Here is a 25,094-nt window from a genome sequence, read left to right as displayed (position 1 = left end):
TAAACTTGTTAAAACTTCCTAAATAAATAAATAAAACTGTTTTTCTAAAGTATGTGTTTGATCCTCTTCTAGTACTGATCCACAATAACATAAAGGATGATAAAATACTCTTGTGCCAGTTATTCTGGTATCTCAAGTGTCAGGGGACTGTGCAATGGATCTAAAAGTTCCACCAGTGCTAATGACCCATGTGGGTACCAATATGGTGCCACAGGATGGAATTTCGTGCGGGGGGGGGGTGCTCAGGTTGCTTTCTTTTAAGAAAAAACAGGAAATTACATACAAAACTATATTAAAATATTTTACAATATGTAAGGTCAAGCATTCACAAGTTAGGAAATGTAGTGAAGGAGACTGTTGTCTTTAGGACCTGTATCTCATTTATTACAGAAATTGGAAGGTTTATTGTGAATGAGGTGGTGATTGCAGGAAAAGAAAGGACATGGGTAAGGTAGATGAATGCTATCCTGGAGAACTGGATTCTGTCCTTGTCTCTGACACTGAGTTCTTGTAGGAAGCTAAGCAAGTTACTTAAACCAAGCTTTTCAAAGGTGACCATTAATTGTGTGTTTCTCATTTTTTGGGTGCCCAACTTGAGACTGTGGGGCCTGATTTGCAGAAACGCTGAGCACTCACAGCTGCAACTGAAGTCATTGGGAGCTGTGTTTGAATACATGTAAAGTGATCTATAATGTTAAGTGTTCTGAAAAATCAGATCCCCTAGACATCTGAATTTGGTACCCAAAACTAGTGGATGTTTTTTACCTTAATCGCTCTGTGCCTCACTTCTTCATCCGTAAAATGGAGAATAATACCATCCCCCTCACTTCACAGGTGTCTTGTGAAGATAAATTAATGTTTCTGAAACACTCAAATACTATAGTGATGAAAAGCCCATGAGGAAATGAAATAATTCATAGCAATGTTTGAATAGTGTATAGTAAATGAGGCATGGTGCCATACATTGATCACTGAGAGGAAAACAAAATGTTTCATAGCTGGTCATTAAATGAGCACCGTATATCCTGTGCACTGAATGAGGCAGGCTTTTTTTTTTTTAAATAAAAAATAGAATATGATCACGTAATTAAAGATGGTATCATAATCCGTATCCCCAGTGAGCCAAATTAAGGTTGCACAGGCAGCTTTAATTTTGGCATTTCCTACCTTGTGAGTGCTTAACTTTGCAACCTTAATAGTGTTCTTTTAATGTAGTTTTGTGTGCAATTTTATACATACATCATGCAGATTTAACAACGTTGGGTGTGTGGTGACCAAATGAATGATTACTTGGGAAGATGCCCCAATCAAGTGTGCTCATAGGGGACCTCAGATTGAACTAACCCTGTAAATGTGTGATAGGTAGAGTTCTGCTCGAGAGGTGGGTGGCAAAGGCCTGATGCTGTAGCTGTCTTCATGCTGGCAGCAAAGCTAAAGTAAAATGCAGTGCTGAATGAGCCCAGTGAGGTCCTTGTTCTCCATTTCCAGTTTGCACTCCCTCTCCCTCACCATGGGTCATGAATGCCACCTCTCTCTTCTATTTATTGGCCAGCAATGGCTTTACACAGTTGTAGAGCCTTTCTGCTGGTGACTGCCTCTTCAGAGTGCAGCTGTGAGGTTGTGTTTTTATGATCCAGTGAAAGATTGATGTTGCTCCTACAATGGAAATCAGAGCATTCTTTCATTTTCCAGGCATCTTCCTTTGTATTTTATTGTTTTGTTAAGGCTGGAAAAAGGAAGAGATTTTTAAAAAGCTAGTGTGGAACAGCACTGTCTGGGGGAGAACAGGGAGTCTGAATCCCAAAGAAAAAAATCAATTGAATCAACTGACTATAAACAATATTACTATATTATAAAAAAGTATTGAGTCAGGTCTTTTATGAAAGCTAATGGTACAATGGTGATTAATATAACTTTGAAATGTATGTATTAGCACTACATGAGGAATTATGGACACTCACTGATATTATGCTTTAAAGTCTGTGACCAAACAAAGGGAGAAACAGGTTTTCTCCCAGAGAGCAGGGAAGGTAGCTACCTACCTCTCTCCAATGTAAACTAAGCATTATGGAATCAAAACAATGGCAACCTCATTTATTTACGAATCAGCAGTGTCAAAGTTTGACTCAGACTCACAATTTATCAGACCACTCTGTTTTATTAGCAAAGCTGCTCTGCTAATACATTTAGAAGTAAGCCCCCCGAGTGGGGCTTGTGTCTTTTAATTTATACAGTTTTTTGGAGAACAAGTTACAGAGAAGTTACAGACAAAAGAAGAAAAAGATTTTAGTCACCACCCTTCGAGATCCCTGAGACCAGTCACGTATCTTCAATTACCTGCCACCCTTAACAATCTCCTTTAACAGCTTCCAGTTAACTTAACTAATTGCCCTTCACACCTTCCATTCTGATGCCTGCTTCTTAGATGTGCTGGCTCTATCTTAATTGCTTCTCCATTCAAAAGCTAACTGTCCCTACGTGTGCTCCCTCAGATACTTTGTAACATGTTTTGGCATGCCCTCTCATATACAATGTATCCAGCATGTCCCCTTATACAATGTTATACTTATACAATGTTATACTTCCACAGCAGGGGGATGAGAAATCAACAGGAAGGGAAGAACAGCAGGAGGTCATCCTGACTCTGGGGACAAAACAATGAGTTTTGGGAAATATAAGTAGAAGCAAAAAGCCATTTTGGCACCCATGTCTACACTCCAATATAAGCCCAAGGTTAGTGGAACTTAAGTCAGCTAGAGAACCCAAAGGTTTGAGCATCTACTCTGATTGTTAATCATATGTTAAGAATTTTCTAACCCAGGCTTGAACCTGGGGCTTTGGTATCCACACTGCAGCACACAGACCTGAAGCAAACCGACCATATCCCAGACTCCCTCATGGCATCCTGAGATGTGGCTGCTCTAGCCCTTTAACCATGGTGCACTGTGGGAAAACTTGACTGTCCATCCTGCATATTACAGGAAGTTTGAACAGTCCACCAACACATCCTGCCAGGAACATAAGAACAACCATAGTGGGTCAGACCAAAGGTCCATCTAGCCCAGAATTCTGTCTTCCAAAAGTGGCCAATGCCAGGTTCCCCAGAGGGAATGAACAGAGGCAAGTAATCAAGTGATCCATTCCCTGTTGCCCATTCCTAGCTTCTGGCAAACAGAGGCTAGGGACACTATCCCTGCCCATCCTGGCCAAGCAGTCATTTTGGTCTGTGTGCTCCCAGGTACTTGAGTCACCAACATGGAGGAGTCTTTTGAAGAAGTTATCCTGCTTGTACTTTCACTTCTGTGTCAGGAAATGGGCAGAGCTTCCATGAGGCATTAGTGGACATTTTGGTGGTGTTTTCTGAACCACCAAACGTCCCTGACAGAGCTTATGAAGGAACAGGAGGAGGAGGACATAGCCATGGCAGACTCTGACTAGCTGATGCTGCTCATGACACTCAATATAGCCGCTGATATCCCCTACATAGACTGGCAGTTCCGGAACAGGGTCACAAGCATAGACTGGTGGGATCACGTTGTCCTGCAGACCTGGGATGAGCAATGAGTCCAGAACTTTTGCATGAAGAAGGCTAAATTTCTGGAGCTTTGTGAGCAACCTGCTTGGACCCTTTACCATGAAGATACACACATGAGGGCAGCCATCCTGATCCAGAAGCAGGTTGCTATAACTGTCTGGAAACTGGCTACCCCAGACTGCTGCAGGCCTGTTGCAAACCAGTTCTGTGTTGAAAAGTTGACTGTGGATAAAGTGGAGGTAGAGGTTTGTGAGGCAATCAGGTGTGTGATTTATCCCAAGGTGGCAGGCATAAAAGACTTCCCTGAATTAACTGCTGTCTTTGAAAGAATGGGGTTTCCAAACTTTCCTGGGGCCATTGATGGGACTCATGCCCATAGTTTGTCCTCCTCAAGGAGCACATGAGTACATAAACCAAAGGGTACTACTCTATTGTAGTGCAGGCCCTAATGGACCACAGAGATTGATTTATAAATGCTAATGTGAGTTACACTGGGAAAGTAAATGGTGCCAGTGTTTTTCACCAATTGGGAGTCTGTATTCATGGAGAGGCTGGACACTGTTCCTGTCAAATGACATAATAAATGGAGTTACTGTCCCCACCATTATTCGGGGGTACCCTGTATACCCACTTTTGCCTTAGCTTATGGAACCATACCGGTTCAATTACACTCTCAGCAGGTGTAGAATGGTTGCTATATGTGCTTTTGGCAGATTGAAATCCCACTGGAGATGTTTACAGACTCGTTTGCATGCCAGTGTCATCAGTGCTGATTGCAGTACTGTGGCTTGCTGTGCTCTTCACAACCTTTGTGAAGCCAGCGGTGAGCCATTTCCCCCTGAATGGACCTATGACAGGGTGGGCCCACTGAAGAGGTACGCTCAGCCAGACTGTGGACCTACCACTGCTGGACCTGGGTGCACCTGGGCAGCAGAAGTCAGGGATGCTCTGTCTGCCAAATTATGGACTTGCATGACCCCAGAGAAGAGGGGAATAGTACCATTATGAATGTGCTCGGGGGGGATTGGGCTCATAGTGTATGGTTTCTGCGCTTGGGGATTGATTGCCATACAATGTACTTATGAATAATGTGACCATTTATCAATGGAGGTGGGGGTGATTGATTGTAAGAAGTGATTGAAGTATGGATTGATGTACACAACTGTATTGAGGAATAGTGTTTGCATACTAATTCCTAATTGTCCCTGATCATGTATTTACCTTTAATTATTTTAAATGCATATTGTATGATGTGATACAGTGATAACAATAAACTTTCTTGATAAAATAAAAAGCTTTATTTACAAACATGTATTAGAAAAATACAACATTCAACCCATTGCCAGGCAGACCAGCCATTGCCACACCAACACACCATAGCAGCAGAATCTTAACAAAACAAACATACACAAAACAAAGTGCGTGAACAAGTGCAAACAGTGAAACCATTTACAAGACAGAACCCCCCTCCTGTTGTATGTCCCTGACCCCCTGTTCTCCTTTCCCTATTTACTGTGCACTTGTTACCAGTGAAGGGGATTGAGGCATCCACAGGGGAGTGGGTCAATATGGAAGTTTCCCTTGGGCAAAGTTGCTCTGCCTTGTTGCTCAGGGGGGTCAATTGCATGGGCTACCCAGCCACTGAGTTTTCCAAGCTGTCTCTGGACTGCATCACAACAAGGGACTCAGGCCGTGATGTGAGTGATGAAGCAGGAGCCATTATTGATATCAGACACTCAAACAGTTCTCTCTGCTGAGCTCTGTCCTCCTCCCTTAGCCTCCATTCCTGTTCCAGGAACTGCAAAGCAAGTGCCTACACCTGCACTGAAACCCTATCCTCGAGCTGTGCAGCCTGAATCTTGCCTCTTGTCATACCTTTCCTCTAGCCACAAGTCCCTCTGTCTTTGGTACTGGACCTGCTCGTTGGCCCTGTCCAGAACTTCAACCATCATGTTGAAGTGTTCATCATGGAAACACTTGCTCTTGGAACTGCCTGTGAAGGTATGGTGAGCCAGGCTTGTACTGCAGTGTGGGCGAGTTGTGAAGGTACTGCAGCCTGTAGAGGTTGTGCAGCCTGGAACAGGACAAGACACAGAGGGTTATTGCCTCAAAGAGCTCAGTGGAGGAACACAGAAAAAATTCTTGAGGCAATTCAAGGACATAAAATGTTTCTTTTCCTACCTGAACTTCAATATAGTGTGAGAAGGAGGCTTCAGATCACAGATACAGCCTTGTTAAACACAGCAAAGGAAGTGCAGAGACAATGGTAAGTTAAAAATTCAAAGTTGTTTTTTCCCCCTAAAAATTGCAGAACTATTTGGGTTTGGGTGTGTGTGTGCCATCAGTGGTCATGCTATAAAAGCTTTTTCTATCATTTCAGATCCTCCATGTTTCAAAGGACATATCAGTCTTTGTGGTGCCCGACTGGCAAAGGAGATGTTGTTCCAAGCTGCTAGTGGGAAATCTTCCAGTTTATGCAATCAAAGTATTCAAATAAAAGTGACCAAAAAAGCACATCTGGCTGGTCAGCTATCGAGGTGGCTCTGGAAAATACGCCCTTCCCCGCAACGTGACTATTGATCTAGAGTTGCAGCTTTCAGGACCTAAGATTGGGTCATAATCCATGAGGGAAATCAACAGGATGCTGTGTTCACTTCCACATGGCTCACCCTGTCATGGCTGCATGCAAACACACACAACTCCACAGCCTTCTCCTAATCCCCATCCTTCACTGCCACATTTCTGGACAAAATCTCAAACTGCATAGACTACTTGTAACTGAAATGGCCTGAGCTATAGATGGAGAACATTTCTAGCTCCTCCCACCACAGTTCCAGGTGGCTCATTACACAGCTGAGTGGTTGCAGAGAAGTGTACTCACAGGTATGGTAGTGTAAGGTTGTTATTTTAAAGAAACAGGAATGGCCCCAGCAAAAATCTGTCTTCTCAAATTAAAAAAAAAAAAACTTTCAAGGCAGTTTTACTGTTTACATTTCCCAGTTGCCATTTTGAACTACATGTGGTGGGGGATGAGGAGGGGTGAGCCACGTTGCTGGCATACAATCCACCATTAGCTGATACAGGTTGCTAGCTGGGGCAGCTAGTAACTTTTGCATTGGTTCATAGAGCAGAAATCCCTCATTGCTGTATAATAAACATATGGATCTCGAAAGTACTGGACTCAGGGGCAGCTTCTGCCCGATCTGTGACCGCTGCAGGCTCTGCAGTGGGCTGTTCCTCCGGGGGACATCAAACAGCTCCTCTGAGTATGGCCCCAGGATGTGCTGATGCTGCTCCTGTCCCAAAGCCTGCTCTGGGGCCTGCTTCAGGAACCCTCTGAGCCTAGGAATGCTGGATCCTCTTGGCCAGAAAGGAAAGAGCTGCTAAAAACTTGATGAAAGTAAGAAACCTGCTGAGACAAAGACTGTAACTTCCTAAAATTAAGTTTTAGTCATTAAAAAATGGGTTTTGTTTTGTTTGCAACCAGACCTGTCTCATTGATTCTTGTTTCATATCACGTAAATCTCTGCTCTTTATTAATAAATTCATTCTGGTTTTATTACAAAACCATCCCGGCGCTGTGTATTGATCATGGAGGGTGAATCCTCAGCTAACCTAACAGGCTGGTGTGTGTTCAGCCTCTTTGGAGGCAGCAAACATAATGCACTGGCAGAGCCCTGAAGAGTTTAGTGGCAAGACAGACAGGCTGGTGTGACAAGGAGCTGACACAGCTTAGCAGAAGCAACACTTACTCTTACTGAGGCAGAGGGGTAAGTGGCTCACAATTCTGGGTGTCCTGAGCACAATGTCACACTACATCTTCCTTTTTATTTTATTTTCTTGTTGCGGAGGGTGGGGGGGGGGGGCGGGAAGTGTTAGGAAAAGGAAGAGGTTTTTAAAAAAAGTTAGTGTGGAACAGCTCTCTCAAAAATATGCATTACTGTATTCTGTGGCCTTGAAATTATAAAATAAACCTTTAATATAACATTTTCAAGACCATTTTCCATTCTGCCTCCAAATGTCAGGCAGCTATGCAGGTAAATGAGCATCCAGTATGGCAATCAAAGCAAAAAAAAAAAAAAAAAAAATTACAGAGCCTATATTTGTACATGTTCATTTTATTGATTGAAACATGTGCTATGATGCAACTCTTTTATTACAGGAAGACTGAAAACACGATGCCAGCACCAGAATGGTCCACTGCTCCAAATCTGAGGAGATGCCTGCTGTTTAAACTGGTGCAGAAACTGGTTGAGCGGGTGTCAGAGAGATTTGCCATGGCAGTTGATGATCAGAGAAAAAACAAATTAAAAAGGAATTCTTATCTCCATTAAATCTGTGAAGATTCTACCCACAAGCATGGACAGTTTTGGTATGCAGCCTAGCCCATCTATTTTTTTATGCTGTGGCTATTTGTAGAATTTAATGACATACATTTCCTTGGTGTGTGCATCTAATTAACGTGTGTGTGTATGTCTGTTTAAACCTGACAGGGTCTGGGGACTACATTTGGGTGTTTTCTGCCAATGGGAGTGAAACAATTACTCCAAATGTCAGCTTTAAGTTGTGATATCTTCCTAAAAACAATGATCAGTGGCAGAACAGACATGCTGCATAAGCAGCTGAGGCTGGAATGAGAGTGTGATGGGGTATCTGCCCCACATTGGCAGAGACGGGGTTAAAAGCAGCCTAGGGAGGTTGTGCAGTCAATAGAGAGGGGCTGTGAGGAACAGCCAATCAGGGCCAAGCAAGCCCATATAAAAGGAGCTGCAGGGCCAGTAGCAGTCAGTCACTGCTTGCAGCTCAAGGAGCAAAGACTGTCTCTCTAGCAGGCTGAGGGACCTGCAGCACCTTGGAGAGAGCAACTGCTGGCAGGAACTGAAGAACACGAGGAGCTCCTGGCTGACTGCTGGGACTGGGTAGTTGCATGCCCTGAGGAACAGTGAAGAAGGTGCTAGGGCCATGGGGAGATGGCCCAGGGAGACATAGCAGCAGTGAGAGGAATTTGAGGTGGAGCAGGAGACTGTGATCCACAGGGTCCCTGACCGGGGACCTGGAGTTGTGGGTGGCCCTAGCTCCCCCACCACTTGCCACTGGGGAATTGGCTATAGAAAGACTAAGTGGTAGGGGTAAAGGTCAGAGATAGTTACATAATAAATAAAAAGTAAAATCACAGTCTAAATCCTGAACTTCATCAGACTAAGCAAGATTGGTATCAAGCAATCTTTGCTCACCCTACTGGATGTTGCAGGAAGGTTGCAGTTCTTAATACAGAGGCTGAATTTCTGTCTCAGGCTGGGACCAGTCTCCTCAGTTCAAAGTCTTTGTCTTCCCAACATCCTTGTTGCCTTCAGCATAGGTGGAGAGAGGTGGTCTCAAGATGCCACTGTCCCTTATTTTATACTCTCAGTTCATGTCCCAGGAAAGATACTGGCCCAGACATGACTTGGTAGTCCTTGCTGAGTAACAGAGTTGAGCAATCTCCACTGTGTTGCTTGCACAACTGTCTCTTATTGAATTGTAAATTTCTTGTTTACAATTCCCTTACTGGTCAATGGTCATTTAACACCTACCTGGGTGTGGGTCACCTCCTCTGTTGCCACTGGAGAGCCAGCAGTGGGCATCTCCCAGAGACTCTCAACATATTTCAATAACAACCATATAGCAAAATCTTATAACTTCATACACTTTAATGATGTACATATTTTGACAGAACAATGAGTTTCAACAGATCATGACCTTCCATATGGTACCTTACAAGACATGCCTCGTATGAAATATCACAACCATATACAAGTGATAAATAAGGGGGTTCCAGGGTGTTACTTTGGGTACAGTGCATCACAGACTGAAAGAATTATTTCAGCACATTTGCTGGTTTTTATGCCTAGGAAAGGAGACACCGGCCCTGCTATGGCTGGCCAGGCTAGTGCGAACAACTGTGGACATTTGTCTTTCATGGTGGCTGTTTCTGCCAGGAAACTAATAAGAGCAGGGCTGCTCAGCCTCAGTGCCCCTCATTTTGTTATTGGAAAGACTTGCACTTGTCTCCTAGAGCTTTGCTCTTGCAGAGAGATCACAGCCCTCTTGGGCCACAGTCCTGCAGAGAACTCTGAGCAGGGTGATCCCTGTGTCTGTGCAGAGCCATGTTTAAGTCAGCGGGACTCTGCACAAGAGTCCAGATGTGCAGAGTTCATTGCAGGATTGTGGTCTTGGATGTCAATTTGGTGTTGAAAATAGCGTTGGGCATAGCTGTCAAGTTGTGTTCCGCTTCAAGTGGAACATTTTCCACAAAATACATAATGAGGTAATTTGCGTATAACCATAAATGAGTTATCGTCCACACACCTCGCCCCAAGCAATGGCCAGGGTAGGACACGAAGCTGCACAAAACTAGGCATCTGTGGCTGGGGTAGGTGCTTCAGTGTCTGTGTAGGTATTGGGTGGGTCTCCACTGTGGCTGTTGCTGCTGCGTGGGATTCGAGGGCTAATGGGAGGTACGGAGTCCTGGGATGCAGGGAACTCCTGGGGAGTGGGTGGGTGCTGTGGGGGAGGCAGTGAGTGCAGGAGCTGCTGGAGGCCAGGAGGCTCCTCAGAGTAGAGGATTCTGGGGGTCAGAGTCTCCTCAAGGGGTGGGAAGGGAGGAAGCAGGAGGAGATGCTAGGGCTCCTTGGGGGTGGACTCCTGGGAGTAAAAGGTGCAGGTTGGGTACCTAGGAGCAGCTTGCTTTAGCTGGTTGCAGGGTGGAGGGAGTTTAGGGCAAGTATGATACTCTTCACTATTCCCCTTGTGCTGCTGTCCCTGCCCTTGCCACCTTCTCCTCTGGCTGCCACCTCCTTCCAGCGGCTGTTTTGGGTTCTGATCTAGGAAGTTGAGCAGAGAGGGGAGGTGCTTGGCTGCTTGCTCAGCAGGTGCTTCCGTGGCCAGTAGCAGCCAAACACCTGCAACCCTCCTGTATCACAGCTGGAACTGACATCTCAGCTGAGCTGTAGCAGTGTGTGTCAGGACTGCTGGATGCATGACTCTTAGCAGACCTGATTAGAGTTATGAAAAATGAACCAACGCAGGTTTTTAGCCGTAATGTGCCTTGGCTCTAGCCCCCTCCATCTGGCCAAACTGTTTTAACTTGGTTGGGTCACAAACAAATTTAGCCACAAGTGGTCATTTATAGAAAGGGCCTGATTTCACAGTACATGCCAGACTCCTTTATGCAGGCAGCTCCATAAGAAATCAAAAGAACTGCAAGGCTTAATGCTTTTGTACTTGCACTTACTAAGCCCTGGTCTACACTAGGACTTTAGGTCGAATTTAGCAGCGTTAAATCGATGTAAACCTGCACCCGTCCACACAATGAAGCCCTTTATTTCGACTTAAAGGGCTCTTAAAATCGATTTCCTTACTCCACCCCTGACAAGTGGATTAGCGCTTAAATCGACGTTGCCGGCTCGAATTTGGGGTACTGTGGACACAATTCGATGGTATTGGCCTCCGGGAGCTATCCCAGAGTGCTCCATTGTGACTGCTCTGGACAGCACTCTCAACTCAGATGCACTGGCCAGGTAGACAGGAAAAGAACCGCGAACTTTTGAATCTCATTTCCTGTTTGGCCAGCGTGGCAAGCTGCAGGTGACCATGCAGAGCTCATCAGCACAGGTGACCATGATGGAGTCCCAGAATCGCAAAAGAGCTCCAGCATGGACCGAACGGGAGGTACGGGATCTGATCGCTGTTTGGGGAGAGGAATCCGTGCTATCAGAACTCCGTTCCAGTTTTCGAAATGCCAAAACCTTTGTGAAAATCTCCCAGGGCATGAAGGACAGAGGCCATAACAGGGACCTGAAGCAGTGCCGCGTGAAACTGAAGGAGCTGAGGCAAGCCTACCAGAAAACCAGAGAGGCGAACAGCCGCTCTGGGTCAGAGCCCCAAACATGCCGCTTCTATGATGAGCTGCATGCCATTTTAGGGGGTTCAGCCACCACTACCCCAGCCGTGTTGTTTGACTCCTTCAATGGAGATGGAGGCAATACAGAAGCAGGTTTTGGGGACGAAGAAGATGATGATGATGAGGAGGTTGTAGATAGCTCACAGCAAGCAAGCGGAGAAACCGGTTTTCCCGACAGCCAGGAACTGTTTCTCACCCTAGACCTGGAGCCAGTACCCCCCGAACCCACCCAAGGCTGCCTCCTGGACCCAGCAGGCGGAGAAGGGACCTCTGGTGAGTGTACCTTTTAAAATACTATACATGGTTTAAAAGCAAGCATATGAAAGGATTACTTTGCCCTGGCATTCGCGGTTCTCCTAGATGTACTCCTAAAGCCTTTGCAAAAGGTTTCTGGGGAGGGCAGCCTTATTGCGTCCTTCATGGTAGGACACTTTACCACTCCAGGCCAGTAACACGTACTCGGGAATCATTGTAGAACAAAGCATTGCAGTGTATGTTTGCTGGCATTCAAACAACATCCGTTCTTTATCTCTCTGTGTTATCCTCAGGAGAGTGAGATATAATTCATGGTCACCTGGTTGAAATAGAGTGCTTTTCTTCAGGGGACACTCAGAGGAGCCCATTCCTGCTGGGCTGTTTGCCTGTGGCTAAACAGAAATGTTCCCTGCTGTTAGCCACAGGGAGGGGGGAAGGTTGAGGGGGTAGTCACGCGGTGGGAGGAGGCAAAATGCGACCTTGTAACGAAAGCACATGTGCTATGTATGTAATGTTAACAGCAAGGTTTACCCTGAAAGAGTGTAGCCACTGTTTTATAAAATGTGTCTTTTTAAATACCGCTGTCCCTTTTTTTTTCTCCACCAGCTGCATGTGTTTCAATGATCACAGGATCTTCTCCTTCCCAGAGGCTAGTGAAGCTTAGAAAGAAAAAAAAACGCACTCGCGATGAAATGTTCTCCGAGCTCATGCTGTCCTCCCACACTGACAGAGCACAGACGAATGCGTGGAGGCAAATAATGTCAGAGTGCAGGAAAGCACAAAATGACCGGGAGGAGAGGTGGCGGGCTGAAGAGAGTAAGTGGTGGGCTGAAGAGAGTAAGTGGCGGGCTGAAGACAGGGCTGAAGCTCAAATGTGGCAGCAGCGTGATGAGAGGAGGCAGGATTCAATGCTGAGGCTGCTGCAGGACCAAACCAGTATGCTCCAGTGTATGGTTGAGCTGCAGCAAAGGCAGCTGGAGCACAGACTGCCACTGCAGCCCCTCTGTAACCAACCGCCCTCCTCCCCAAGTTCCATAGCCTCCACACCCAGACGCCCAAGAACGCGGTGGGGGGGCCTCCGGCCAACCAGCCACTCCACCACAGAGGATTGCCCCAAAAAAAGAAGGCTGTCATTCAATAAATTTTAAAGTTGTAAACTTTTAAAGTGCTGTGCTTAAAGTGCTGTGTGGCATTTTCCTTCCCTCCTCCACCACCCCTCCTGGGCTACCTTGGTAGTCATCCCCCTATTTGTGTGATGAATGAATAAAGAATGCATGAATGTGAAGCAACAATGACTTTATTGCCTCTGCAAGCGGTGATTGAAGGGAGGAGGGGCGGGTGGTTAGCTTACAGGGAAGTAGAGTGAACCAAGGGGCGGGGGGTTTCATCAAGGAGAAACAAACAGAACTTTCACACCGTAGCCTGGCCAGTCATGAAACTGGTTTTCAAAGCTTCTCTGATGCGTACCGCGCCCTCCTGTGCTCTTCTAACCGCCCTGGTGTCTGGCTGCGCGTAACCAGCAGCCAGGCGATTTGCCTCAACCTCCCACCCCGCCATAAACGTCTCCCCCTTACTCTCACAGATATTGTGGAGCACACAGCAAGCAGTAATAACAGTGGGAATATTGGTTTCGCTGAGGTCTAAGCGAGTCAGTAAACTGCGCCAGCGCGCCTTTAAACGTCCAAATGCACATTCTACCACCATTCTGCACTTGCTCAACCTGTAGTTGAACAGCTCCTGACTACTGTCCAGGCTGCCTGTGTACGGCTTCATGAGCCATGGCATTAAGGGGTAGGCTGGGTCCCCAAGGATACATATAGGCATTTCAACATCCCCAACAGTTATTTTCTGGTCTGGGAATAAAGTCCCTTCCTGCAGCTTTTGAAACAGACCAGAGTTCCTGAAGATGCGAGCATCATGCACCTTTCCCGGCCATCCCACGTTAATGTTGGTGAAACGTCCCTTGTGATCCACCAGAGCTTGCAGCACTATCGAAAAGTACCCCTTGCGGTTTATGTACTCGGCGGCTTGGTGCTCCGGTGCCAAGATAGGGATATGGGTTCCGTCTATGGCCCCACCACAGTTAGGGAATCCCATTGCAGCAAAGCCATCCACTATGACCTGCACATTTCCCAGGGTCACTACCCTTGATATCAGCAGATCTTTGATTGCGTGGGCTACTTGCATCACAGCAGCCCCCGCAGTAGATATGCCCACTCCAAATTGATTCCTGACTGACCGGTAGCTGTCTGGCGTTGCAAGCTTCCACAGGGCTATCACCATTCACTTCTCAACTGTGAGGGCTGCTCTCATCTTGGTATTCATGCGCTTCAGGGCAGGGGAAAGCAAGTCACAAAGTTCCATGAAAGTGCCCTTACGCATGCGAAAGTTTCGCAGCCACTGGGAATCGTCCCAGACCTGCAACACTATGCGGTCCCACCAGTCTGTGCTTGTTTCCTGAGCCCAGAATCGGCGTTCCACAGCATGAACCTGCCCCATTAGCACCATGATGCATGCATTGGCAGGGCCCATGCTTTCAGAGAAATCTGTGTCCGTGTCCTGATCACTCACGTGACCGCGCTGACGTCGCCTCCTCGCCCGGTATCGCTTTGCCAGGTTCTGGTGCTGGATAATGCGTGTGGTGTTTAATGTGCTCCTAATTGCCAAAGTGAGCTGAGCGGCCTCCATGCTTGCCTTGGTATGGCGTCCGCACAGAAAAAAGGCGCGGAACGATTGTCTGCCGTTGCTCTGACGGAGGGAGGGGCGACTGACGACACGGCTTACAGGGTTGGCTTCAGGGAGCTAAAATCAACAAAGGGGGTGCCTGTACATCAAGGAGTATTTCAGGCAGGACTTCACGGAGGGTTCCAATAAGAAATGGTGCACCTAAGTTATTGTTCTTATTGGAACAAGGAGGTTAGCCTGGCCTCTGACTGATACATGCCTAGATTTACCTCGCTGCACCTTCTCTGTGAGTGACTGCAGTGTGACCTAGAGGAATGAGTCCCCTAGACAGGGGAGGAGGCAAATGAGTACAAAACAAATCTGGTCTATTTCTTGTTTTGATCCACTCCATCTATCTTTTACATCTTTGGCTGGCAGCAGACGGTGCAGAAGGACTGCATGCCATCCACATCTCATGGCTGCTCGGCAGAAGATGGTACAGTACGACTGCTAGCCATCCCCATCTCTTGCCTGCCTGGCAGAAGATGGTACAATACGACTGCTAGCAATACTCATCTCTTGCCTGCCTGGCAGAAGATGGTACAGTACGACTGCTAGCAGTCCGTATCGCCTGCCCGCTCACCATAAGACAGTTCAATAGGACTGACTGCAGGACTAAAGAGAATGACCTGGTCAAGTCACTCCAAATTTAGTCCCTGTGCCCATGTCTGCCCAGGCACTCGCAGCCGACGTGGCCAGGAGCACCTCGGACACGACGAGGACGACTACCAATCGTATTGCACCGTCTGCTGCCAGAAGGCAATGGGTTGCTGCTACTGTGCAGCAAAGCCGTACCACGTCTGCCAGCACCCAGGAGACATAGGGTGACGGTTACCTGAGCGGGCTCCATGCTTGCCGTGGTATGGCGTCTGCACAGGTAACTCAGGAAAAAAGGCGCGAAATGATTGTCTGCCCTTGCTTTCACGGAGGGAGGGAGGGAACGGGGGCCTGACGATACGTACCCAGAACCACCCGCGACAATGTTTTAGCCCCATCAGAGTGCTCCATTGTTACTGCTCTGGACAGCACTCTCAGATGCCCGATTGTTTGCCGTTGCTCTGACGCCGGGAGGGGCGCTTACAGGGTTGGCTTCAGGGAGCTAAAATCAACAAAGGGGGTGGCTTTACATCTAGGAGTATTTCAGGCAGGACTTCACGGAGGGTTCCAATAAGAAATGGTGCACCTAAGTTATTGTCCTTATTGGAACAAGAAGGTTAGCCTGGCCTCTGATTGATACATGGCTAGATTTACCTCACTGCACCTTCTCTGTGAGTGACTGCAGTGTGATCTAGAAGAATGAGTCCCCTAGACAGGGGAGGGGGGGAAGCAAATGAGTACAAAACAAATCTGGTCTATTTCTTGTTTTGATCCACTCCATCTATCTTTTACATCTTTGGCTGGCAGCAGACGGTGCAGAAGGACTGCATGCCATCCACGTCTCATGGCTGCTCGGCAGAAGATGGTACAGTACGACTGCTAGCCGTCCGTATCGCCTGCCCGCTCACCATAAGACGGTTCAATAGGACTGACTGCAGGCAGGACTAAAGAGAATGACCTGGTCAAGTCACTCCAAATTTAGTCCCTGCACCCATGTCTGCCCAGGCGCTCCCAGCCGACGTGGCCAGGAGCACCTCGGACATGACGATGACGGCTACCAGTCGTACTGTACCGTCTGCTGCCACAAGGCAAGGGGTTGCTGCTACTGTGTAGCAATGCCGTACCGCGTCTGCCAGCACCCAGGAGACATAGGGTGACGGTTACCTGAGCGGGCTCCATGCTTGCCGTGGTATGGCGTCTGCACAGGTAACTCAGGAAAAAAGGCGTGAAATGATTGTCTGCCCTTGCTTTCACGGAGGGAGGGAGGGAACGGGGGCCTGACGATATGTACCCAGAACCACCCGCGACAATGTTTTAGCCCCATCAGGCATTGGAATCTCAACCCAGAATTCCAATGGGCAGCGGAGACTGCGGGAACTGTGGGATAGCTACCCACAGTGCAACGCTCCGGAAGTCGACTCTAGCCTCGGTACTGTGGAAGCGCTCCGCCGAGTTAATGCACTTAATGCACTTAGAGCATTTTCTGTGGGGACACACACACTCGAATATATAAAACCGATTTCTAAAAAAACGACTTCTATAAATTCGACCTTATTCCGTAGTGTAGACATACCCTAACAGAGTTGTTTTCCTCACAACTGTTGCAGTCTGAATTTGAGTAAATAGGATGGTAGGGGACTATTTCAGTATTTAAAGTCTTTCTGTAGCCATGATTACATTGCTCAGAGTGGAAGGAAATATAACACTTTTGAGACTGTCTACATGATACTTTCCAAACCCTGCATCTATTTAAGTTTGGCTTATTGGAATTTAGCTTAAATCTGTTCATAATCAATTTAAATTAAACCAGACAGCACCTGTTTAACTAAATTGGTTTAAGTCATCCAGTGTGACATTCTTACATTGAGAAGCCCTTAATTAAATCATTGCAGCTCTAGCCGTAGACAAGCCCCTCCTTGGGCTGTGGTCTCAAGTGAGTATTGAGAACTTCTAGGATCTTTGGCACAGACCTGTGGTCATTGACTATATGTAAGGTTAAGATTTTGTCATTTTTTTTAGTAAAAGTCACAGGCAGGTCACAGGCAATATACAAAAATCATGGGAGCCAGGACTTGTCCATGAATTTTACGAAAAATAAATGTGGAGAGAGAGGGCTGGGGCCCTATGGGGGGGAAGGATTGATAGCCCCAAGCCCACTGCCATGGGGGAGGTGCACATCCCCGGTTTCAGCCCTGTCCAAAGCCATGGGGTGGGGGCACACAGCAGCGGCTACTGCCAAAGCCACAGAGGTATGCACAGCCCCAGCTCCGGCACTGGCCGAAGCCATGGGGGCTGGGGGGTGCATAGCCCAGGCTCTGGCAGCAGCCACAGGAGACAGAATGGCGGGGGGGGGGTACAGCCCTGGCTCCAGCCCTGGCCCCAGCCCAAGCCATAGGCTGAAGCTGCAGGGGACAGAGGGGGCACATAGCTGAAGCCGGAGTCCCGGAGGTCCGGTAGAGTAATGGAATCCATGACTAAATCGTATCCTTAACTATATCCAATAGAATTATATACTCATGCTACTAGTGGTTTTTGTTAAGTGGGTATACTGCATACAATTAACTGAGTATTGCTCTATGTTGCATATTACCTGTTTTAAAGATTTATCTTTCTGGACATTATCTTGAGTCTTGGAGGCTGATTCTGTAAGTTGCCAAGCCCTCTCAGTGCCCATTAATTTCAATGGGAGTTGAACATATCCAGAACTTCCTAGGCAGTTTTCAGCACTTTACAGGATAAAGCTTTTATAATGTCAAAGGTTTATGTTCAGAAGATCTGCTCTGAATGAAATGGTCACTACTGATTGATATCAACATAATGAGCCCAGTCCAAACCCTGTTGAAATCAGTGGAATCAGGATTGGGAATGCAAGTTTTTTGGCTATCTACCTTGAAACACATTAAAAAGATGATTTTGTTTGCAGTTAGATACAATTACTGTAGATGCAAAATACAGCTGTGCATTATAAATCATCTTGTCAGAAAGTTATCTTTTACAGGAAGAAAAAGCCTACCCTATAATTGTGTCTAAGTCGTATATTGTTAACAAAGGACAAGTAAATACCTGCATGCAGTGTTGTAGCCATGTATCCTGTAGACAGTCCCAGGATATTAGAGAGACAAAGTGGGTGAGGTAAAAATTTTTTTATTTGGACCAACTTCTGTTGTCAAGAGACAAACATTCAAGCTTACAGAGCTCTTTTTCAGGTCTAAGAAATGTTCTCAGAGTGTCACAGCTAAATACAAGATGGAACATTGAAAAATGTGTTAACTTCTTACGCTAAGCAAAGGACCATTCAAGGTGAAGTGGTTTATTAACACTCCATTCATAGGGGGAAAAGAGGGAAGGAAAAAAGGGTGGAGGAAGGGGTTAAGTGAGTTACAGATTGTTGCAATAAGCCATAAATCCAGTGTGTGTCTGTTTGCTAGATACTAAAAACTCAGGCTAAGTTATGAATTTAAACTCCCAGACTTGTCTTTTGACAGTGGTATGCAGGTTTCCTTTGATGACAAGGACTGTGAGGTCAGATATAGCATGATAGTTTTGTGAAAGTGTTCACCCATAGGTGAAATGGTGTTTTTGTCCTTTATCATTGTACTGTAAGAGTTCTTTTGAGAGCGTAGTGATTGTCTTGTTGCACCCTCATGGTGGTTATTGGGATATTTAGTGCTCTGGATGACGTACACCACATGTGTACACCAATGAATCTCGATAGTTGTGTTGTGACAGGGTATTGATCATTTTAGCAGAGATATATGTACAGGTTTTGCATCTGTTCTGGCAGGATCTGGTGCTGCTTTGAGTTGGTGTGTCCTGGTCTGTGGGGAACTTGCTTCTGATGATGAGCTTGGAGAGATTGGATGGTTGTTTGAATGCCAGATGGGGGGTTCAGGAAAGATTTCTTTCAGGATGTGGTCCCATCGAATATGGGTTGAAGTTGTTTGATACTCCATATGGGTTCCAGTGTGGGGTGATATGTGACAGCTAGTGATGGGCGTGGGATGGGGCTTTATTTCTGTTTTGAAGCAGGTTCTCGGTATATATGGGTGACCCATTCCATGCTGGGATCTACTTCTCTGGAGCATCCTTGTTTGTTGAAGGCGGTTTTAAGTGTTTTAAGGTGTATGTCCCAGACTTTCTTCTCTGAGCATATTCTGTGTGCCTGGCTATAGATAAACACGTCAAGAAATCTGTTGGAGTGGTTTTTGGATCTATGATGGTAGATGTGATTAGCCATGGGTTTCTTGTTTTTCAGTTGTTGGGTAGGGTTCCATTGTTGAAGCCGATCATGGTGTCCAGGAAGCTGACACTAATATGGGAATGTTCTAAAGCAGGGATCGGCAACCTTTGGCATGCGGCCCGTCAGGGAAAGCCGCTGGCGGGCCGGGCCGATTTGTTTACCTGCAGCGTCCGCGCTTCCCGCAGCCCCCATTGGCCAGGAACGGCGAACCACAGCCAACGGGAGCTGCAATCAGCCGAACCTGCGGACGCTGCAGGTAAACAAACTGGCCCGGCCTGTCAGCGGCTTTCCCTGATGGGCCGCGTGCCAAAGGTTGCCAATCCCTCTTCTAGAGAGTTTATTGGATGGGGGGTGGCTGTTGAAATTGCAGTGGAAATCTATGAGGGAAGTATAAATGCCTTTAATTTGTGAGTGTCTTTTGCTTTCATTGTTGAATATATAATTTTGGATTTGATTTTTCATAAGTAGCATATTACTAATAACTCTGTATAACATTGTAACAGAATTACTGGGCTGGGCCAGGGTTTCTTGGCATGCACACACAACATGTGCACACGCTCCCAGTCACCAAAGGGAGTGAACTCTTGGCTCAGGAAATTAAGGGATGTTTCTGGTTTTCCAGACTCTCAAAGTATGTCTACATTACAGTTCTATAGCAGCACAGCTCCGGCGCTGCAGCTGTGACGCTGTAGCACAGACCCTTCCTATAGTGAGGGAAGGGGGTTTCTGTCGACGTAGTTAATCTGCCTCTTTGAGACGTGGTAGTTTGGTGGAGAGCAGAATTATTCCACTGACCTAGCTGTGTCTACATCAGAGATTAGGTCTATTTAACTACATTGCACAAAATTTTTCACAGCCCTGAGCAACATAGCTGAGTCAATCTAAGTGAGCGTAGACTGGGCCTTGAAGGGAAATTATGACTTTAACAACAGCATGTGGTAAACTGACTGCATACTCTGCCGGCAATACATTTGGTTTAACAGACTTGTGGTTGCTCACCAATGGTTTGAGTGTAAGGTCACATCGAAACAGTATGATACTTTGCATTTGAGTACTACTTGTTTTTCAAAGAACTCAAAGGGCTTATTAGCCTCCCATGACTCCTGTGTGGTGTAGGTGTTATTCATTTGTAAATTTGATACACACTAAGACCTAGAGAGGTCAAAGGTGTCATAAAGAGTTTTCCTTCCTTTTAATCTGGTTAGGGGCTCTGGGCTCTTGTCTCTAGGAAATTTATTGAAATAATCAAAGGTTTCTGCTGTGAAGATGCTGCTTAGAGAGCAGAGAAGGCTGCCTTTGGTTGTTCTCCTTTGGCAGAGGGAAGACAACAGTCTTCTTCTTTTCCATGAAGAAGTTTTGGAGAGCTGGGGAGATGCTGCAGGATAAGCACAGCCTTTCAGATAGGACCTTTCCTGTCCTCTCAGTTGAAGGAGATCTGCTACAGAAAAGTAGTTTATACGGTTTTTATTGTACAGTTAGAGGGGATTGGTTTCAATATGCATACACTAATCTGTACATTTTAAAATAAGGTTTTAAAAGGACTTTAACAAATATGGAAGTTTTTTAAATAATCCTCTCACTAGTCTCACATTTTTTACCTCTCATAAGAAAGTTAGCAAGTCCTCTTTTTATCCCCTCCAGCCCCATTTTTAAGTCAATACTTCTCTTCACAGTAAATTGCTCTTCCTCTTGTCAGGGGACAGAACCATGCAAGTAGCTTCCTCTGAGGCCAAAACCTGTGCTATTCTATGGGTTGACCAACAAGGCATAGTCCTTTCTGGAACCCAAACTCTTCATATGAGAACTTCCTCAATATACTGATGCGTTATCAACTTTAACAAGAGACAGATTCCTAACTAGTCTTTCAACTTCCAAGGATGTAGGAGAAATGTCTGCAAGGCATATTTTTGCTAAGGTACCTACAATCAATTTATGACCACAATGAGAGGTGCAGTGAACTGACTATGCTGTGGCTCAGTATCACGCTGAAACCCATGTCTTCTGCATACTGTAGCAAAAAAAGAAGAGAGAAAGATAGTGGAGGGCAACATAAGTCAAAACCTTTCTATACACTACTCTGATGGTCCTTGGGATACTCAGGGCTGTGAGTCACCTTGTTACCCCCTGTCTCCAGTATGAAGGAGATTTGTGCTTATCTGGGTGTCAGCTTCCTGACACCACCAGCCTGTTAGTCACCCAAGCACTCTCTTCTGGGCAACACTAGCCCTTACTTTGCCTTGCAGATTAGCAATATGTGCACCCTAGTTCACAAGCTCCTTTGAAACATTCCCCTGTAGTGTTCAACTCCTTATTCATGGAACTCTCACAGAAATACCAGGTCTGCTCTCCCCAAAGGAGCAATGTGCACACCAGCTTGTATGATTCCAGGACCAACACCTTGGTTAATATCACAACACTTTGATAATAAACATATTATTGTTTTCACTATAAACATATCTAAGATTCAACTGATAGTGAATAAGAATATTAGAAATAAATGGTTACATATAAAACAAAATCCATAATGTGCTTTCTAGAGTCTAAACAGGTTAAGGAGGTTCTCACACCCACTGTCTTCTACAGTGTTTCCAACCAAGGATGTTTGCAATCTTAATTTCATGAATGTAAATTCACTGCCTCCTACATGCAGGATCAAGGGGTGTTGTCTTTGCCTTCTGCTGATATCCCTAGAGCTCATTGTCTGTACTCAATCAGGATAACTACCTGTGGCTTATTTTTCCTGTGTGTTGTTTCATTGTTGATGTCACATCTCTGTTGACTTTGTATGTAAATAGTATCCATTGTGTTAGCTTACAATGCTTGATTTACATCTTGACAGACAGGTGAATAAACATTTCTAAACCTGTGTCAATTCCACCTTTCTACAGACTTTAAAACATATATTTCCAGTAAATATACAAAACTCCTTGTATAATATCTGTACCTACATTTCACAATGATATTCATGACCAGTAGGATCCTGGCTTTCATTTAAGACCTCACTTGACAATCTTTGGTGAACCAGAATGTACATACCAGAATCAGGACATTCCTGTAACGTGCTTGCCAGCTGGCGTTCAGGGATCTATGATGTGACTCAGCACCACACTTAAGCCCATGTCTTCTGCATCTGCTGTGGCCATCTGGAACAGCAGAGATCTTTCCCAAAGCAAATACGATTTCTGAGTTTGCAGTGATAATTAATCAATCATTACATTCGTGTTTACATACAGAAGCAGCTCACATAACTCAACTTTCATCATCTTTTTCATAAAGGGTGTACACCAAAGCCCTCTGACATTTAAAAACAAAACAAACAAAACAAAAAACAAGAAAACTTTGAAAATCACTCAGTGTTGCAGTTTTGTAGTTGTTGTGTGAACTGAATTCCCTCTGAAATCAATAGAGATTCTGCATGTGGAGAATCACAGGGGCTAACCAAATGGTCCATTGGGAATAGTTTATGTAAAGGTCTTGACTTCTGCTGCTCTCCACAGTCTCTCTCTCTTCTTTTGCTGAGTCATGTGACACCCTGGAAATAAACAATATGTATTTGGAGGGAAGTCTCTGGGATTTAAGGGTCTGGCTGGCTTTGAAGGGGTGGATGAGAAGAGAAATAGAACTGTGGATCAGCAGCTCCTCTACAAAATCCACACAATTTGGGAAGGAAATTCAATCATAATTCAATGGTGATCCATGTAGTATGAAGCTGAACCATGCATTCTACTCTCTTGGAGAGAAGGTATATTGCTGCAGGCTAAAGGATCAATAGCAGCATGGGTCTAGAGCACTCATAATTTTTGTCTTCACTACAAAAAATCAGTGTTTTTGACATCAGGATCTCAAAGTATCAGAGGAGTGAAGTTTTGGAATAGCCTTCCGAGGGAAGTAGTGGGGACAAAAGATCTATCTTGCTTTAAGATTAAACTCGATAAGTTTATGGAGGAGATGGTATGATGGGATAACATGGTTTTGGTAATTAAATATTCATGGTAAATAGGCCCAATGGCCTGTGATGGGTTTTTAGATGGGGTAAGATCCAAGTTACCCGGGAAGGAATTTTCTGTAGTATCTGGCTGATGAATCTTGCCCATATGCTCAGGGTTTAGCTGATCGCCATATTTGGGGTCGGGAAGGAATTTTCCTCCAGGGCAGATTGGAAGGCCCTGGAGGTTTTTCGCCTTCCTCTGTAGCATGGGGCACGGGTCACTTGCTGGAGGATTCTCTGCTCCTTGAGGTCTTCAAACTACAATTTGGGGACTTCAATAGCACAGATATAGATGTGAGGTCTTTTTTAGGAGTGGTGGGTGAAATTCTGTGGCCTGCATTGTGCAGGAGGTCAGACTGGATGATCATAATGGTCCCTTCTGGCCTAAATATCTATGAATCTATGAATAAGTAAGAAACACACTTTGTTTGCTGTGAAGACATAGACACATTGATGGGGATGGGGAAAGATGAACAACTTATGCAGAGGCAGGTATTCCACGGGTATGCTCCAATAGCTGTGGGGTCGGAGTTCAGATCTTCCAATTCGATCTAGTTCTGAGGCTACGCTCCACACTGCTGCCATCTTTTCTGGCCTTGTCTACACAAGAAAATTATACCAATCGGTATAGAAACTCTTTTTTTAGGTTAATTTGCTGCAACTCATCTTCGTGCACTCCCCTATATGTGCATGTGCTTTCCCCCTCTGAGAAATCACACCCACCCTAGAGCAGATGCACATACTCTTATTTATTGTAAGGAAGAACAAGTAGTCTTCTTTACAAGTTTAAAAATCAGGTTCTGATTCTTCTCTAAGTTATACTTGTATTGTTCCTAATTTGAGAAAGTGGATAATTAGGTGCTCAAAATATTGGCATGTTCTATCTCAGGTACGTATATAGCCTTCATTATTATAGTAGCTGAGCACCTCACAGTCTTTAACATATTTATCTTCTTTTTACAGATGGGAAATTGAGGACCAGAGACTAAGAGTGCAATCCACAAAGGTACTTAGGCACCCAAGACCCATGTTAGGTGACACCGCAATCCACAAAACCCCCACCTCAGCTGCCGCTTAACCCTGTAGGTGCCTAAATTCACTCTAGCTATCCTCCATGCTCCTTTCCATCCTTCCCTCCCCATTCCCATCACTGCTCTCTCTTTAATGGTCCCTCTCCTTTTCTTTTGTCTTCCCTTTTAGCTAATCCTTTCCTGCCTTCCCTCTTTGCCCCATTCCTGTCTTATAATAGATAAAGTAAAATAAATGAAAGTGTACCCCCAAAAGTTTAGAACAAACAAATCATGGAACTAACATGACATTTTCAAGCCATCACAATTGAATGTCAATACCTTTTGTCTATCTATTAAGACTGAAAATTCTTCAAGGCAGGACCATCTTATGCATGCACATGCATGTATGTGTGCGCATGCAGTCCCTAGCACAGTGGGAATCCCAGTATTAATTGGGGCCTAATGGAATACAAATGAATAATCAAGTTCTATACCAGAAAAAAGATACTGTCTGGCTTGATCTGATTCAATACTCACAAATAAGTGTATATTTAATTTCAGAGTTACTTTTCTGTAAATGGTTTGAATTTTATAAAAATCTTTAGGATTTTAACAGTCTCATATGACCAACTGTACTACTAAAAACATAGACTTATAGATCCAAAATAGCTTAAGTTTGTTGATTGTAAGGACATTCAATAGGCTGTTTGATAGGGCTTTTGGGTAGGGCTGATAGTGTGGAGTTTAGATGAAGTGGGGTACTGGCTAGTATATTAACTTATTGTGTTATGCTGCTGAATGGA

General features: G+C 45.3%; 1 protein-coding gene across 1 annotated transcript in view; it reads left to right on the top strand.

Moving 5' to 3' along the window:
- The first annotated feature begins 10,866 nt into the window (after positions 1-10,866).
- The window catches only part of LOC142071475 (uncharacterized), a 366,622-nt gene continuing 352,394 nt past the window's right edge, over positions 10,867-25,094 (top strand). The window contains exon 1 of the mRNA XM_075126218.1: positions 10,867-11,750. Coding sequence (XP_074982319.1) covers positions 11,168-11,750 — 583 coding nt within the window. The 5' untranslated portion in view covers positions 10,867-11,167. The remainder of the gene's footprint in view (positions 11,751-25,094) is intronic.

This window comes from Caretta caretta, chromosome 3 (assembly GCF_965140235.1).
Source record: "Caretta caretta isolate rCarCar2 chromosome 3, rCarCar1.hap1, whole genome shotgun sequence".
NCBI classification, from domain to species: domain Eukaryota; kingdom Metazoa; phylum Chordata; order Testudines; family Cheloniidae; genus Caretta; species Caretta caretta.
This window is presented reverse-complemented; position numbering and strand designations above follow the sequence as displayed.